The sequence below is a fragment of the Halichoerus grypus genome, chromosome 13, assembly GCF_964656455.1.
Source record: "Halichoerus grypus chromosome 13, mHalGry1.hap1.1, whole genome shotgun sequence".
NCBI classification, from domain to species: Eukaryota; Metazoa; Chordata; class Mammalia; order Carnivora; family Phocidae; genus Halichoerus; species Halichoerus grypus.
Window position 1 is genome coordinate 80,141,848 of NC_135724.1, and position 18,236 is coordinate 80,160,083.

The following is an 18,236-nucleotide window of genomic DNA, read 5'->3' on the forward strand; positions in this document are numbered from 1 at the left end:
CATTAGGGTTCACTCTGGGTGGTGTCCCTCCCATGGGCTTAGACAAACGTGTCAGGGCACAGACCCACCATCGGAGTATCACACGGGATAGTGCCACGTGGCCCAGTTTTTGGAATTCAAGAAATTTAACCCTTGCTGTAATGCAGTTGTCTGATACGCTGCCCGGAGTCAGATTTTACCCGCGCCTCCAATAATGTCCTTTCTGGTATTTTTTGCCCTGATTTGTGATCCCGTCCCAGGTCGTGCATTACGTTTAGTGGTGTCCCCGTAGTCCCCTGTAATCTGGAATGGATTTTTGTCCTCCATGACATTGGCATATTGGAATAGTCCAAGCCTGTGGTTTTATAACATGTCCCGTCGGTGCTCCTAACCCATCCTTCTTTCCACTTTGGTGGGAGCATGTTTAAAAGTCCAGTTCATGCTCTCGGATTTTACGTCTGCAGAGGTTTTTTTTTTTTTTCCATCCCAGCATCTTGACCAAGAAGCCAGATGTTTTTCACTGTACTTCTAAAACTTGGACTGGAGCCGTGTAGACAGGACTCTGTGGAAAACTGTTCATCTGCGTGGCCCCGCCTGGCTCCTTGTGAGGAGAGGCAGAACTGCCTTCCCGTGTCTCTGCTTCCCTGCCTCACACTGACCTGAGGCTCTTCCGTCCCCCTCAGGAGAAGAGCGGGCTCTGTGCCTTGTTGACGTGAAGAAAGTGAAGCAGTCCCTCGCACAAGCTCACCTTCCCGCCCAGCCCGACATCTCCCCCAACGTTTTCGAAGCCGTGAAGGGCTGCCACTTGTTTGCCGCCGGCAAGGTAAGCTCTCCTCAGGGCCTCGGCGGGCCGAGTGTTCTGGAAATCAGCTCTGCCCCCCTTTCTACGGGGCTCATTGATTTGACCTTGAAGACTAACTGTCCTCTCATTGGGTTAAATTTCTGTTGCTTCCTTTAGGCACACGGAACAATTTGTGTAGCCATGAAATTTGCACAGGCTTTGAGTCCAAAGGAAACGTCAGAGAGAAAAATGAGGATAAAATTAACAAAACTAAAAGGATGATCTATAGTTTAAAAAAGTGTGTGAGGGCGCCTGGGTGGCTCAGTCGTTAAGCATCTGCCTTGGGCTCAGGTCATGATCCCAGGGTCCTGGGATCGAGCCCCGCATCGGGCTCCCTGCTCCACGGGGAGTCTGATTCTTCCTCTGCCCCTCCCCCTTGCTTGTGATCTCTCTCTCTAGGATAAATAAATTAAAAAATCTTTAAAAAAATAAAATAAGTAAAATAAAAAGTGTGTGTGAGTGTGTGCGTGTGTGTGTGTGCGTGTGTGTGTGTGTGTGTGTGTGTATGATGGGAGTCCTTTTTATTTTCATTTTTTTTTAAAAAAGGCTCCACACCCAGCATGGAGCCCAGCATGGGGCTTGAACTCACGACCTCTGAGACCAAGACCTGAGCTGAGATCAAGAGTCGGCTGCTCAACTGACTGAGTCACCCAGGCGCCCCTAGTCTTTTTTTTTTTTAATCTAACATGGAACCCCATGTGAACTAAGTGACAAAATGTTTTATTACTAAAAACTTGCAAATTCTGACTTACGACATTTATATAACATAAAGTCAGTTCCTGATAAGTCAAGTTAATTCTTTGGTAGCTAATAGCATATTGATTTTGGCACATAAATACATTTGCTTGCCTGCTTCTTTAAGGAAATTTTTTTTATTAAAAAAAAGAGTATTTGTGGGTGCATACACGTGAACATATATAACTTTTTTTTAAAGATTTTATTTATTTATTTGAGAGAGAGAGAGAGCACATGAGAGGGGGGGAGGGTCAGAGAGAGAAGCAGACTCCCCGCTGAGCAGGGAGCCCGATGCGGGACTCGATCCCGGGACTCCAGGATCATGACCTGAGCCGAAGGCAGTCGCTTAACCAACTAAGCCACCCAGGCGCCCCTGAACATATATAACTTTAATAAAATCTGAATCAAGCATTTGTAGACTCCCTGAGGCTACTGGAGTTCTCCCGTTGTAAACCACTGCCTTTCCCTACTCAGAAGACTGTTCACTGGGTATTTGGCGTTTAGTCACTCAGTCAACGTTTACCTAGCACATCCTATGTACTTGAGCGAGCCTTCAGAGGGGTCTGTGCTGAGGGATGGAGGACCAACAGGGGAGGGGTGCAGTGGGCCACAGGAACCTTCTGGGGGGGGCTTGACCTTGGCCGTGGCCACTGTTCTTGAGGACTTTTGGTTTCTGAAACACTCTGGCCATGGGGCTGGTGGGATTCTTTTCTGAGCCACTTTTACAACGCTTGGGATTAACTGTGGCAACAAGAAGAAGAGGACAGAATATAAAGGAAGAGGATGGCTGGCCTAGAGTTTGCAAAGATTTCTCGGAGGAGGTGAATCTTGAGGGACTGATAAAGGACGTTGCTGGAAGGACCCGGGATTTCCAGATGGGGACCCAGCAAGGAACGCTGCACCTTTTCAGTTTTATCAATTCTTCTTTTTAAAGAGAACATTTTTTTCCTCTCCTTTTTTCTGCTTTTTGTTCTTTGTTGTATATTCTCTTATAGCTGTTGCATTTTTTTATCCCTAATATTACTTGTGCTGGATCTCTCATTCATCTTAATTTCATCAGCATTATACCGATTTTACTAATCTTTATAAAGGAGCAGCTTCGGGCTGTACTGATTCTTGCTATGATAGCATTATCTTATTTATCATTGATTTTTGCTTTTTCCTTAATCTTTGTTTTTCCTTCCTTCAGTTTTCTCTGGCTTTCTTCCGTTGTTCTCTTTCTAATCTCTTGTTTAGCTAATTAATTTTCAGGTCTTTTTTTTTTTTTTTTTAAAGATAAGCCTTTTAAGGCCATACATTTTCCCTCTAACTACAATTTTAGTCACATCCTGTAAGTTTTTATCATTCCACGTATTTTAAAATTTCTTATGATTTCTTCTGTGAATGATGAGTTACCTAGAAATGGGCATTTTACAGTGTTGGAACTACTAAAAAAATAGGTACATTATAAAATTATAACATCTAATAATATAAACATCCCCAAACTCACTACCCACCCCAAGAGCTAGAACATTACTAACAGTTTCCATTTTCCTGTGTGTTCCTTCCCTCTCCCATCCCATCTCATTCCACCCCTCCCCGCCAACTGCTGACCTTCATGTCAGTACTGATTTGAGAAGCTTCTTTTCGCCCTTGGTGAAATGACAAAGACCTGATATTGGGAGGCGAAGTAAGAGTGATTTAGCTGTTCCAGAAAAAGAGAACTCCACGTACACAGATCTTAGCTAAGAACTTTTCTCTTTGAACCACAGTCTCTAAATTCTTGAGGTAATTTCTACTGCCTTCCTCCCTCAGGGTAAGATCGTCAAAAGACGCAGTCTCTAGCAGAAGGTGCGTACACACCAAATGTGTGTCGTGTCACGTGATTTCCAGGGGCCTTTGCCAGGTCTTTGTTAAATCAGTGGTTCTTATCCAGGGGCAGTTCTCTCCCGCAGGGAACACCGGGCAATGTCTGGAGACATTTTTGGCCTTCACAGCTGGTGGTAGTGCCATTGGCATCTAGAGGGTAGAGCCCAGGGTTGCTGCTAAACACCCTACAATGCACAGAACAGCCTCTCGCCACAGAGGATTATCTGGTCTGGTGTCAGTAGTACCGAGGTGGAGAGACTCTGCTCTAAATTGGTGTTACGTTCCTAGTTTTTTTTTTTTTTTTTTTAAAGTTTCTTCTGTCTTATATATATATATATTTTTTAAGATTTTATTTATTTATTTGAGAGAGAGAGCACATGAGAGGGGGGAGGGTCAGAGGGAGAAGCAGACCCCCTGCTGAGCAGGGAGCCCGATGCGGGACTCGATCCAGGGACTCCAGGATCATGACCTGAGCCGAAGGCAGTCACTTAACCAACTGAGCCACCCAGGCACCCACGTTCCTAGCTTCGCTACGGAGCCAGCATACACACCAGTGAGCCTCTTTCTCTTCGTTTCCCTGATTGCTTTTCAGATTGAGAACGGGCTCTGCATCTGCGCAGCCACGCCCAGCAAAGTTGTCCTTCTCCGCTACAACGAAAACCTCAGCAAGTACTGCATTCGGAAAGTAAGTCCTGGGCCTCGGCCATCCTGCTGTTCCCCCACCTAGTGTGGAAAGTGTGCTGCTCAGGGACCAGTGTGTGCCCGGTCCCTTCAGCCTGGGTGACCTCCAGAGAGAGACAGACAGACAAGCAGACACACCCTTCCTTCCTGGAGAAAGCTCCAGAGCCCTGAGTAGCTGCAGTTTTCCTTCTCACTTTCTTTCTCCTGCCTGTGAGCTGCCTCTCCAGCCAGCCCAGTGAATTCAGCTCTTTGTTAAGGGGAAAGGAAGCAGGCTGATGGAAGAGACACTTTTAAATTAGCATAAAAAAGGAAAGAGCTCTCTCCGAGAAGCTAGCAGTCCCTGGCGACACTTAGCAGAATCTTTGTCGGATCCTAGACGTTTCCATTAATAACTTTTGGAAAAGCCAGTGCTCACTGTGTTCCTAGGTGTAATTAGGGAGCTGATTCTCCGTGGAGCAGAGTGGTGGTGATGGTGACTGCAGTGTGGACAAGGTGCACATTAGATCATTTGCCTCCCTTCCAGAGGCTGGCCGTTGTCCCTAGATTAGGAAAACTCCACCTGTTGTAAGCCTAATTTATTTCAGGTGCCTTCACGATTAGTCTCAAGCGAAATGCGGGGTGAATATATAAGGGTCATTATGTGTTAGGGAAACAGTTTCATCCTGGGTGGGCTGTTCGTTTGTTTAATTTTATTGATCACCTACTGGTACCAAAGACCCAGCTGACTATTTTACAAACACTTTTCACAACAGCCCTGAAATGCACGGGTGGTAATCCCCAATTTTCAGGTGAGGCCATTGAGGCCGGCTGAGGTCCTGTTACAAAGTTGAGACCAAAACTCTGAAGTTTGATTTTTCCCTGCTTTCACTGTGTCATGTTGCCTAGACGTTTCCTCATACTTACCAGGTGCTCAGTAAATATGCAGTGGTGATAGTGCAGATTAGATTTTGAACTGTTAGCTTTAGGAAAAGCCTCAGAAATCAGTGCTGCTTTATAATTCTTGGCCACCATTTTGAATAAGCATGCCTAGGTTTTTGAAAATATTAGGATGGGCCTGAAAACAAGTGGAAGTAACTAGAAAGCTGATCACTAATAGACAGGAGGACCCAGAGATTTGCCGTGGGGGAGGGGAAGGGAAGAGATGACAACAACAGTGATGAGAATAATTATATAGGTAATAGAGGTTCGTGTTAGAAACTTAGCTCACAAAAAGAAGGAAGCTAAACCAACTCCCTCTAACCAGCCCTGTGTTTTCCAGTCTTTTTCCTCAGATAAGAATTTATTATTTTTAAAGATCTGTCTTTGAATGCAACCTTTCCATTGAAATGGTGTTTCTCTTTTTTGGGCTGCCATTTGATACTATTTTCTTGGTCTGGGTTGCAAAGAACGCAGAGGTAGCAAAGGAATTATTAGTCTTCATGGGGGACGTGAAAGGATTGAGTGTGTGTGATTTGTGTGGCCGAGAACGTGAACAAGTCCAGAGGCGACCGTCTCCAAGGCTCGGTGAGATGCCTGAGGGGGAAATGGAATAGCAGTGGAAATGGAGCTGCCTTGTGTTAACTCACATCGTTTTCTTCTACCCTCTGTCTCAGGAGATAGAGACCTCAGAGCCCTGCAGCTGCATCCACTTCACCAATTACAGTATCCTCATCGGAACCAATAAATTTTACGAAATTGACATGAAGCAGTACACGCTTGAGGGTAGGGTCCTAGTCTGCCCGCACTCCCCCACCGCCCCGCCAGCCAATCTCTGCTCTGGCCTCACCGCCAACTCTGGCTCCTCCCTGACGCCCCGCTTCCCACCTGCCTTTACAGAATTCCTGGATAAGAATGACCATTCCTTGGCACCTGCTGTGTTTGCCTCCTCTTCCAACAGTTTCCCTGTCTCGATCGTGCAGGTGAACAGCGCAGGGCAGCGGGAGGAATACCTGCTCTGCTTCCACGGTGAGTCGGGGCTCCCTGCCGGCCACTGTCCTGAGGGCTTGCGGGCGCCGGGAGTCCCAGACCCCCACCAGGGCTCTCGCCCGGTCCAGCTCCATCATACTCTGTCCTGAGAGCAGCCACTTCTTTCCTTCTCCGCCCCTTGCTTCTCTCTCTCCCTTTCCTTTCTCTCTTTTCCGTTCCTTCTTTCTTGGGTTTTCTTTTGATGTTTCTCTTCATTCTTTTTTATTCCTCTTTTCCCTTCCCCTCCCCCACGGCAAATCTCTGGGTCCTCCTGTCTCTTCCTCCTTGTGTCTGGGTCTCTGTTTCTTCCCTTTCCCTTCCTCCATGTCTCCCGTCTCTTCCTCCTTCCTTTGCTCCTTCTTTCCTGTCTCTCCCACTTTCCTTTAACACATCTCTGAGAGATGTGGCTCAGCAAAGGTCCTCAGGTCTTAACGATCCAGTTAAATGTGGCTGGTGGTCCCCTGGGCTCACTCCCTTGTTCTTCTGGCAAAGTGTGTGGTGTCATTGATTCTGTTGCCTCTGACTGTGCTGACGCCCCCTGGCTCAAACTCCTTGCAGAATTTGGGGTGTTCGTGGATTCTTACGGAAGACGTAGCCGCACAGACGATCTCAAGTGGAGTCGCTTACCTTTGGCCTTTGGTAAGTGAACCAAGGTCTGGAGGGCTCTATTCTGCCAGCAGCTGGAGTTCTAGGAAAGAATTGCAGGTGGAATCCTTTTTGGTTTATGCGCTATGCCTGTGGATTACATTAGACACCAAGTGCCGTAGGTCATAGTCCCCTGAAGTGTTCAGGGCAAAGATTCTGATGCTTGATGAAGAACTGCATATGCCAGATCCACCAGCCTTGTGAAATATTTGTTAGGTTCTCATGAAGAAAGGAGAGCATTCCCTGTGAATTTATTTAAACCATTTCAAAGGCTGCAGAGTACTCCACGGCATAGCTGAACACCTGTCAATTTAACCAGTTCTAATTAGGCAGAGCACGTAGGTCATGCTCATTCTTGAACATCTTGCACTAATCTCTGCACACTTGTCTAGTATCTGCTGCTCATAAGCCCTAAAATTGGAGCTGCTGGGTCACGCATAAACACCTATATACATAAACACGCACACATGTACAAATATGTACACACATATTGGTGTAAATGTTCTGAAACACTGTTATGGCTAAAATACCCGTCAAGGCTATTTGGTTTCTCTTTTGCTGCATATGGACAAGACAACAACTTATTATTGCCCAAGATGCTGAGGCTTGACTGGACAGTTCCGCTTCATGTGGTACCAGTGGGGGCACTGGGATAACTAGAAAGTCCAAAATGGCCTCACAAAATGGCGGCCAATTGGTATAGTTGGTGGGAACTCAGCTGGGGCTGGAGGCTGGAGACCTCAGTTCCTCTCCACATGGGCTTCTTCCAGGAGTGCGAAAGTAGAAGCTGGCTGGCCTTTGTTGCTTCCACCACATTCTACTGGTTAAAGCAGCCACGGGGTCAGCCTAGATTCAAGGCGAGGAGGCTCCACTAGGGCCTGAGTACCGGGAGGCATGACTCATTGTCCAAAACCAAAGTCTTGGTTTACCACAAGGGATAATAGTGATAATTTCCTTTTCCTTTTAAGATAGAAAAGGCTCCCATCATATCCTAGAGTTTTACTGATGCTATGATATAGACATATAGTATTAAGATCAGAAATATTTAATTATCTTTGAACTCAGTCTTTTTTTTTTTTTTTGAAAATGTACAGAATTAAACAGTTTAAAAAGGTATACTGTGAGAAGTCTCACCCATATAACCTATCTCTCCAATTCTCCATCCCCACTCCCCTAAGATGGGGGGGAAACTCCTGCTTCTTATCCTTTCAGTGCTTTGTGCAAATACAGATGCGTAAGAAAAAATATATATTTTTTAAGATTTTATTTATTTATTTGACAGAGAGAGACACAGCAAGAGAGGGAACACAAGCAGGGGGACGTGGGAGAGGGAGAAGCAGGCTTCCCGCAGAGCAGAGCCTGATGTGGGGCTCGATCCCAGGACCCAGGATCATGACCTGAGCCAAAGGCAGACGCTTAACGACCCAGGCACCTCGAAAATATATTCTTATCCTCCCCCACACACACACTTTTTTTTTAAATCAGTGTGGTGCCACACTTTATACATTATTCTGAATCTTGCTTTGCACACTAAGTAAAACACACCTCAGGGTTTTTTATGCATCCGTACATAGCTTCATGCATTTTTATAGCTGTGCAGAATCCCACAGTTGAACCATAATATATTTAACTGACCCCCTATAACGTACCCTTGATTTGGTTCCCATCTTCTGCTCTGACAACATGGCAGTGAGTAAACTTGAACATGCCTCATTATGTTGGCACATGGATGTATGTGTAGGCTAAATTATTCTAGGTGGGATTGCTGGGTCCAAGGTAGCACTGCAGCCTGGTTTTGATTTCCTCTTTTAACCCTTCCTTGCTCCATGCTCTTCTTCTGTTGTGGCCATGCAGCCTACAGAGAACCCTATCTGTTTGTGACCCACTTCAACTCACTCGAAGTCATTGAGATCCAGGCACGCTCCTCTCTGGGGTAAGCATTGCCCTTTCAGGCTTTGAAAAGTTCAGCTGTTGGGGTCGGGGGTCGGGGCCAAGTGTCTGTTTCTTCGCATCCCGCCTAGCAATGGAGGTAACCTGAATGTAAACTCTTACCTGGAACTCCTCAGGACTCCTGCCCGAGCGTATTTGGAAATCCCGAACCCACGCTACTTGGGCCCTGCAATTTCCTCAGGAGCGATTTACCTGGCGTCCTCATACCAGGATAAATTACGGGTCATTTGCTGCAAAGGAAACCTCGTGAAGGAGTCCGGCACCGACCACCACCGGGGCCCCCCCACCTCCCGCAGGTACCATACTTCCCCTCTTCTTCATTATAGGATGCAGAGTGCTTTTCTGTAAGGTAGAAGGAAATTTTGCTAAGCTGGTCAAAGGTTTCCCCAATCTTCAAGCTCAAACCACTCCTTTCTTTGAGATACTGCATGAAAGTGACTCCATCCTTTTTGAGTATCGGGAGAATTTTTAAATGCCCCCTTGGAAAAGGTGGAAGGAAATGTCTGGTCTTTCTCTGTTGGGTATTCTCAGTGGCACTAGAATGGATCATGAATTATGCATTCATTGCTTTAGCAGATATTCTGCCGCGCTAGTTGGGCTTGCTATGGGAGGTATAGCGTTGCATAAACCAGATGCAGTCCCTCCCTCGTAGAGCCCAGTGGGCGAGAGACATGAGCAATCAGGCAATTACAGCACAGCCTAGGAGGATGGGGCTCAGACTGGGGTAGTTGAAGACACCTTGGGAACCCAGAGGAGGGTTCCCAGCCTGGACATGGGGGCCAGGGAAGATTTCCCAGAAGAAATAAGGCCTTCCGTATGGGCCATGCTTTCCTCTTTCTTTGCATGTCTTCTAATTTTTTGTTGGGAGACTGAACATTTCAAATAATATAATGTGGCAACTCTGGAAATCAGACCCCCACCCCTCCCCTGCGTTTGTTGTTGCAGTTTATTGAGTGACTCTCCGGGACTAAATCTGTAAAGTCTGTATTGTTATGTGTGGCCATTCAGGTTTCCGCTTGGTTAAGTTAGTCATCTGCTAATGATTGGGCAGAGATTTCCTTCAATGCATTGAACCAGGAAGTCTCCCACCCTTTGCCGAGGGGTTCTGTGTGTGTGTGTGTGTTGGGCATACCTTCAATGCTCAAAGTCAGCCAGAGTTGAGAGACTAAGGCCTTCTCAGATTTTTCCTGGGCATTTGCAGAGCCTTACCCGTGTGCGTAGCCTTCTAGATTCCTACAAACATGTGGGACCATTTCAAAATGCCCTGTAGACACCTTATTCCCAGATTGCCTTTTGAGTGTTTTGGCCAGCCTCTTCCCCAACTGCTATCACTGCCTCAGGTATTTGCCAGGTTAAACACTTGCTGCTGATTGTTTTTGATAAACATCTGGGAATAGGGCTTTTCTCATGAGCAAACCCTGTGTCAGGTCAGCTAAAAAGCCCGGAGAATGGTAGCCAGAGGAGTAGCCAGACCAGATGGGGACTGTTTGCTGGGGCTGGGGCTTCAATCCTGATCTCCCTCCAGTGCTGCTGTGGTTACAGGGCTGTTGGTTTCAAAACTGCAGATCTGGGGAGAAAAGGGTGGGAAGAGGTCACATTAACATGTCACAAAGCTTGTTCTTACAGAGATTCAGCTATTTTTTACATAAATGCTCTTGCTCTTTGAGTTGTTCCAAGTCTTTGGTTAATTTCCAGAGTTCTGAAAAGTTGATTTAGACAGTTGTTTTCAGTGTTCTGGTTGCTTTTATGGAGGAACGGGTTTTCAGCAGTCCTTACTGTACCATTCTGGAAGCGTTCCTCCCCTTTTTAATACAGGTGATAGCACACTGTGCACATTCTTCTGTACCTGAATGTATCTTGGAGGTTGCTCCATGTCAGTATCAGAAGTATTTCTTCATTGTTTTTTATGCCTACACAGCATTTATGCCTTCGTGTGACCTTAATTTATTTAACTGCTCCTGTATCTGGATGTTTTGGTGGTTCACAGACTGTTGCTGTAATAAATTAAGTGACTTTGTGCTTATGTCATTTTGCATGCTTAGGAATCCATCTGTAGGATAAATTCCTAGGGGAAAAAAATTGTTGGGTGACATCAGATGTCCATTTGTAATTTTGATAGATGTTGCTGAGTATTCCTCCCTGAAGGCTATATCCATTTTTAATCCTACCAGCAGTGCGTGGGAAGTGGGACTGACCTTGTCTTGACATAGAAGTCTTTGAGCCAGATCCAGGTTGATGGGTAGGTTTGAGATGTGTAACTTTAAGTTCTTGGTCTACAAAGAAGTTCTGAGATTATTTAACCCAGGGGAATATTTAACTGACCTAGGATTTAAATTTTCTGCCCTGCTGTGTCTACCCTGGAAAGAGTTATGTGGATCCCCTACCGTGTGCTAGACAAGGTATCTGGGGCTGGGGATACACTGATGAAGACATGTTTCTATTCTCAAGGGACTCTCAATTTGGTGGAGGAACTACCTCTAATATTTAAAAAGTGCTTAGGTCTTGGAAAAGAACATCATAAATCTAACATTTTGAGACTACGTCCTAATGAATAGTCTTTCTTCTGTTGAAATACAAGAGGTTGGTCTAAATGTTTGGTCAGTGTAATTTTAATCCCGGGCACTTGCTAGAAAACCAGAAGTGGTAAATAAGTGGTAAATAACCAGCAGTTCCTAACTCTTTTGGCTTGACCCTGCCTCAAGAGTAACTGCTCAAAGGACTATAGTTGTCTCCTGAAAATGTCCAGATTTTAAGTAGTTCCCAAGTCATGCCAAGAACAAATCAAAGTACTGTGATTTTTTTTTTTCTCTACTGCCTTACTAATTAGATGGCAGGCACCTTCCTTTTGAGACTATATAGTGTCTCTGTAAGAAGTTGCTTATTCTGTGGTTGAAAGGAGTTCCAGTTCCTGTGAAGGAGAGGCAGAGACAATGCTGTTGCTTTCCTGCTGTGGCCAGGCACGTCCAGAAAATTGCAGTTAGTCTTTGCTTGTCTCTTGGCTTATAAAATGGTTTTTTTATGCAGGCTGCTTTGGCAGGTCAGAATGTAGAAGGCCAGCTTGGTTGAGTGTGATTCACTGCAAGGCCTCACTGACCTGGTCTGTTTAGCAGAGCAGGAAATGTAACTCTTTGCAAACAAACAAAAAACCCCATAAAATTGGCATGGGAGATCATTAGTCGTTAATGGATACAGAGATGGGAGATTGCCCACTTGGCCTAGAATGATAGGTATTTTCTTTCATTCCATTAATCTAAGCCAACATTCCAAACGGTCTTCCTGGAGCCATCCTTCTTGCTTTATGATGGGCCCCTGTGGACACATTTTATAATTTCCCTTCCATTACAAATAGGCTTAATATAATTCTCCTACTTGGAATTTATTTATTTTTGTCTTCCATATCTTAAAGCCACATGACTAGAGAAGAATATAAAACTTTGTTTCAAGATGTTGAAATCTGAGTTATCTTAAATTTTTCCACTGGACATGTAGCACAGGGGGGTTCTGGCTTTCTGGGCATGTTGTCTGGAATCTTCAGTTAGAGTTGCACAGGGAAACCAGAGAATCACATGAAAATCTTCACAATGAACTGATCACTTATCAAATTATCTCTACTCACCTTTCTGTTTCACTGTAGTGCAGGAATTGGCAAATTGTTTCTGTAAAGGTTCAGATAGTAAATATTTTTGGCTTTGTGGGCCATATGGTCTGTCTCAATTATTCAACTATTGTTGTGTGAAAGCAGCTATAGACAGTGCATAAGCAGATGGGCATGGCTGTGTTCCAATAAAACTTTATTTATAAAAACAGGTCATCTCTCTGGATTTGGCCCTCAAGCTTGCTCTAGAGTCTCTCCTCCCCCAGTAGATGTCTTTGTTTTTATTTATTTATTTATTTATTTTTTAATTTTTAATTTTTTAATTTTTTTTAAAGATTTTATTTATTTATCTGACAGAGACAGACACAGTGAGAGAGGGAACACAAGCAGTGGGAGCGAGAGAGGGAGAAGCAGGCTTCCCACGGAGCATGGAGCCCGACGCGGGGCTTGATCCCAGGACCCTGGGATCATGACCTGAGCTGAAGGCAGACGCTTAACGACTGAGCCACCCAGGCGCCCCATTGATGTCTTTGTTTTTAATTATGGGCATTGCCAGAAGCGATTCTGGCAGATCAATAACTGAAGAAAAAAACAACAAATTTGGCCCCTTTCAAAGAGAAGGATTTAAATATCAAGGATTAAGATAGGCCTCTGGGAAAATCAATGACACTCTCATTTTTGAAGAAATGACTTTGACTTTACTGCAGAAGTCCAACATTGACAGAAAGTATGTCATTGAGCATATTAGCATACAATTGTGTTGCGAAAAGTAGAGCAAGTTAAATCAGTATGTGATTCATACTTGGCTCATTCTTAGAATCAGCATATAATTCCAATTGTAATTTAGATTTTAAAAATAATGAGGATAAATTTACTTTCTTGATTTCTACTTTTATTTTCCGAGATAAAGCCCCAATCAATCAAAATATGTTCTCCAAGTAATATTCTCTATAAAATGTGCCCATTTTAAGTAGGTTCCCTTTTCCTAGCTCTAATTGTGCTGAGATGATGAGGATTGAGTACTTTTTCTGCTCATTGGAGTGGGAAGGAATTGACTCTCAGTTCTGTTTCTGGATCTCACTTCTTCAGAGAGATGGTTAGGGCTGTATCTGCTGAAACCTTCATTTGAAATATCCAGGCCAGAGCTGGATGGAGGGTTGGATGGGCCATACAAAAAGGCCCCAGTGTTTTCAATTGTTTGGTTATTACTATAAACCTTTGGGGCCAGGGACATGTTTTGAGCCAACTATACTGTTTTTATTTGTCCTGCTCAGTGTTCTAATTCTGTCAGGCCTGATCCCCACACCTCTCACATCAGTATTAGGTGCCAAAGAGTCTTGGAAAGCCACCTGGAAGGAGAGGTGACTGAGCACCAGGCCAAGGAGGGGGGACAGAGATGGCAGCTGACAGTGATGAGCACAGGCTTTCTCAAAATTGCTCCCTTATATCAAGGGCCTGGTAGCAGTCTCACCCCTAAATGAAGACTTCCTTCTGTGCCTTCTAGGCTCTGCAAAATACCAGGTCAGTAGGATACAGGATGGAATTAGGATGTCAAACTGACCTGTGTCAGAGTCCCAGCTCTGCAGCTCCAGGTTCTTGTCTGAATGGTGAGGGTCATGCTTGTTCCTAGCCTGTGGAGCTGTTATGATGATTTAATGAGTCGAAGCACATAAAGAGCTTAGCACAGGGTTGGGCACACAGTAGGTGCTCAGTAAAAACCTGCACTGAGAGCAGGAAGCTTGTTTTTTTGTTTTTTGTCATCTTTCTTTCCCTGTCCTCGCTACCAAAAGAAAACAAAAAGCCTGAAGAACTTCAGGTGGGATCTTTTCTACTAAAGATCGGGGCATGGGTGTTTCTCAGAGGAGGAAGATGCCCCTTTGGGGTTATGACTTCTCAGCTCCGCATCTCCCTTTCCTGTTGCCTGCAGCCCCAACAAGCGAGGCCCACCAACGTACAACGAGCACATCACCAAGCGTGTGGCCTCTAGCCCGGCACCACCGGAAGGCCCCAGCCACCCGCGAGAGCCAAGCACACCCCACCGCTACCGAGAGGGGCGGACAGAGCTGCGCAGGGACAAGTCTCCCGGCCGCCCCCTGGAGCGGGAGAAGTCCCCAGGCCGGATGCTCAGCACACGGAGGGAACGCTCCCCTGGGAGGCTGTTTGAAGACAGCAGCCGGGGCCGGCTGCCTGTGGGAGCCGTGAGGACCCCACTGTCCCAGGTCAACAAGGTCAGGCACATCCTGAGGCCAGAGGAGTGACCTGGGGAGCTGAGGGCCCTTCAGGGCCACTGTTGAAAAAAAAAGGGGGGGGGGAGACTTATTATCATTCAGATTTTTCAGGACATATAGCAAGTTTAGGAAGAAAACATTTAAGAGGGCTTCCTAAGCAGATGGATGATGTGTACATGTGTACCTCAAAATGTAATAGCTACCCTAGGGTAGATCATTCCCTTCCCCAGAGGCAACCAGTGTTAACAGTTTCTAGAGATATTCTATGCATATAAGCAAATATGTATGCATATCCTCCCTTCTTAAACACACATGATAGCATACTATGCAAAATGTTTATGCCTTATTTTTTTCAAGCAAATATACAGATACACACGTACATCAAGAATTTTTTTTGGAGAGCTACACAGAAACTGGGAACAGTGGTTGCCTTCTAGAACTTTGAGCCTTTTGAAATCTCTAAATCGTATGCATGTGTTATCTATATAATTTTTCAAGTTAGCGAATGAAGAGATGGTGGGAGGTCTTGAAGACAAGGGGGCCCCCATGAGCAGGGGGAGGGTCTGAGTGCTTGGTGCCTCCTCGGCAGGCTAGCCAGTTCCAGGGGCCCCCTCTGGACAGCACAGCCACCTTTCTGTCCCGGGGGGCCAGGAAGGGGGCTGGTTTTCTAGAACACATTCTCCTAATGCCACCTACAGGTCACTGTTGGGACCCCTGCCAATAAAGAGAAGAGGAAAAGCCAGTCAGTGTTTCTTCTTAGCCCCTCTGATTTACCGATAAAATGGGGACAAGTGTGTGTGTATGTGTAACAGAGATCCATCCATAGCTTTGGAGAATTTTCCGTGAATTACATTCCCTGACGAACCCCGAGCTCAGCGGCTTGGCTCTGCTCGCTGCTGCCGGCCCGGGCAGCACTCGGTGTTAACGGCCGCAGGGAAACCAAGTGTGGCACGCTTCCTACGGGATTATGCGGGGCGAGCCCAGGGACTCCTGGCCCCCTCAGCTAAAACTCCTCCTCATTTTGCTCCTAGGTCTGGGACCAGTCTTCAGTGTAAATCTCAGCCAGGAAAACCAACTCCTCATCTTAATCTGCAGGAAAACACCAAACACTCTAAGGAACTCTGCTGAAGGGGCCCCCAGCACCCATCTGCTCAGCCACCCCAAGGCACAGCTGGGCCCAGAGCCACCTCAGTGTGGACACCCTGCATCCAGGCGGTGCAGGGGCCGAGGCTCTTAGGAGCTGTCAGCGCCTTTCTGCAGTCATCCTCCATGCACTTTGTTACTCTTTCAGAGCATTCATAAACTTTTATACCTAGCTCTAGCCTCTACCGGTTCATCAAAGGAAACCAACCTGCGCTAACTACAACGTGGTTAGAATCCTATTTAATAGCTACTTTAAGATCCTAGGGTTGGTTGGATTTCCTTTTTTTTTTTTTTTAAAGACAACAGAATTCTTAATAGATTTGAATAGCAATGTATTTCCCGTTGTAGTTATTTTTAGCTAGATCACACCATCAGGTCTTTGCTCCGGAAACGTATTGTGGAAGAGTCCCCGCCAGTTGGCCAACCTCCTGAGCTCATGTAGGTTCATTCTTATCCCAGTCCATCCTCACAGATGGCCCTGTTTTACCCAGGGTGACATCTTAGCCAAATGTTTACTGTTCTCATTGCCTTTTATGGCCTTGACGACTTCCCCTCCCACCAGCTGAGAATGTACGGAGGTCATCGGGCCTCAGCTTGGAGGCAGTGACTTGGGGCCATGGGCCCTCGAGGAGCTCTCCCTCCCTGCCCCTCAGCGTCATCTCCCCAGCCTGCTGTCCCTGCTTTCCACGTAGCTTTGGCCAGGAAAGCATGCAATAGACTTGCTCGGAGCCCAGCATTAAGGAGTCTCTGGGTCCGGGAGGGGACCGGGGGCGCCCACCTCCTGTCCATGACAGTGCGTTGTTCCCCACCCTGGGATGGGAAGAGACCCATCCGGGAGTTCTGCATGGCGGTTCACTGCATGTGCTGCCCCCCCGACCTGGCTGCCCCCCTTGGGTTGCTCTGACGAAGTACTAGTACCATACCACAGCTCCCGCTGAATCGAGACCCTCTGACCACTTGCCAACTCACTGGCCACAACAAGCTGCAGTCTGTAGCACTGAACAACCAACCAAACGCTCAAGCCTTACGACCAGAGAAGGATTTCAGCAAACCACCAACTCACACTTTCCCGCTTTCCTGCCGACTCCCTCGTGGATGACTCTGTTCACACACAATCCAGCACGGTTCTACCCCCACGAAACTGTGACTTCCCAAGGGAGCCTTTCCCTAGGGCTAGACGAAGACCAGGAAGTTCGAGAGCGCCGCGGCCCCTCCTCCGCCTCTGCTGGGGTTGGGAGGTCCTCAGGTGCAGCGCAGCGCACACGGGTTCTCTCTACCCGCTACCAGAATGCAAAATTCCTGGCAACTGGTAAAGCAGCAACCTAGAGGCTTTGCAGTTGGCAAGCTAACTAGCGGCCTTATTTCTGCCTTTAATCTCCCATAAGGCATCTCTTGCTTCAGATTCTCCATGACTCTTTTAGGCAGGCCTCAAACACCAAGGCACATCCTAGGTAGGCTGAAAGGTAGACCTGTTTCCACCACCGCAGGTGAACATAACCACATTTCCACCCACGTTGTCCACAGTTCAGATCACTTTCCAGATTGCAACCTGGCCCAAATCCCAGCTCCTTCCTGCTCGTCTCTTAACCTAAGTGCTTTCTTGTTTGGAACGCCTGTGTCCCTCCCTTGTGTTGTTAACGGCCTTGGCAGGTGTCACACTGTTGTTTTATGTGTTGCTTGGAGTCTTTGGGGTCATACCGCATCCCCTCCCTTCCCTAGGGCAGATCAGACTGAATGTTTGCTGAAGTTTTTGTCTCTTGGTCCACAAGTATTTGGAAAGGTCACTGAAAACTGGTCTTTCAGTCTTGGCATTTCATTTCGGATCTCCATGAGAAATGGGCTTCTTGAGCCTGGAAAGTGTATATCGTGTGTCTCATTTGTGAAATGCTTCCTGCTATAGAACTAGCTCTAAAGACTGTACATATTTACAAGAAACTTTATATTCGTAAAAAAAAAAAAGGAAATTGAATTGGTTTCTACTTTTTTATTGTAAAAGGTGCATTTTTCAACACTTACTTTTGGTTTCAACGGTGGTAGTTGTGGACAGCCATCTTCACTGCAGGGTGGGGAGCTCCGTGGGACCACCAAGATGCCAGCAGGAAATACCGGACCACGAAATTGCAGTCAAAAGCTTATTAGCATAAGTAAGATTCTAGGTCTCCAAAAGTACAGGCTTTTTCTTCATTACCTTTTTTATTCAGGATGAGGAAAAGAACACAAGGAACAATTCAAGATCCACCTGGAGAGGAATGAACTTTGTTGTTAAACAATAGTGAAATAAAGCAATGATCTAAAATGTTTGCTTTTGTGCAATGACCTCTTCTTTTCTTGAGAGACTATAAACATCCTAAGCATTGGGCCCGTGTCAGCACAGGCTTGTTATCATGGCCTGGGACCTTGCTTCCTTTTTTCGGGGTGGGGTGGGGGTGGCCAGGGAACGACACAGAGGTCTGAGCACACTGCTCTCCTGGCGTCAAGAAGACTGGCAGCATTCTCTTCTAAGAGTGAGACCTTGTTGAAGTTGGGTCATTATTTCCAGTGAACCGCAGACTGGCGGTTAGGTCACTTTATAGGACTGCAGAACGGGAGAGCTCCGAACGCAAACAGGCCATTTTGAAAGGCTTACTTGAGAATGGATTACCTAGTT

General features: G+C 46.2%; 1 protein-coding gene across 1 annotated transcript in view; it reads left to right on the forward strand.

The window, feature by feature from the left end:
* The window catches only part of CIT (citron rho-interacting serine/threonine kinase), a 161,943-nt gene extending 144,054 nt beyond the window's left edge, over nucleotides 1-17,889 (forward strand). The window contains exons 39-47 of the mRNA XM_078060910.1: nucleotides 663-802; nucleotides 3,996-4,088; nucleotides 5,677-5,785; nucleotides 5,900-6,028; nucleotides 6,587-6,667; nucleotides 8,528-8,606; nucleotides 8,740-8,919; nucleotides 14,146-14,446; nucleotides 15,478-17,889. Of these exons, the coding sequence (XP_077917036.1) occupies nucleotides 663-802; nucleotides 3,996-4,088; nucleotides 5,677-5,785; nucleotides 5,900-6,028; nucleotides 6,587-6,667; nucleotides 8,528-8,606; nucleotides 8,740-8,919; nucleotides 14,146-14,446; nucleotides 15,478-15,501 (1,136 nt within the window). The 3' untranslated portion in view covers nucleotides 15,502-17,889. The remainder of the gene's footprint in view (nucleotides 1-662; nucleotides 803-3,995; nucleotides 4,089-5,676; nucleotides 5,786-5,899; nucleotides 6,029-6,586; nucleotides 6,668-8,527; nucleotides 8,607-8,739; nucleotides 8,920-14,145; nucleotides 14,447-15,477) is intronic.
* Nucleotides 17,890-18,236: the final 347 nt, after the last annotated feature.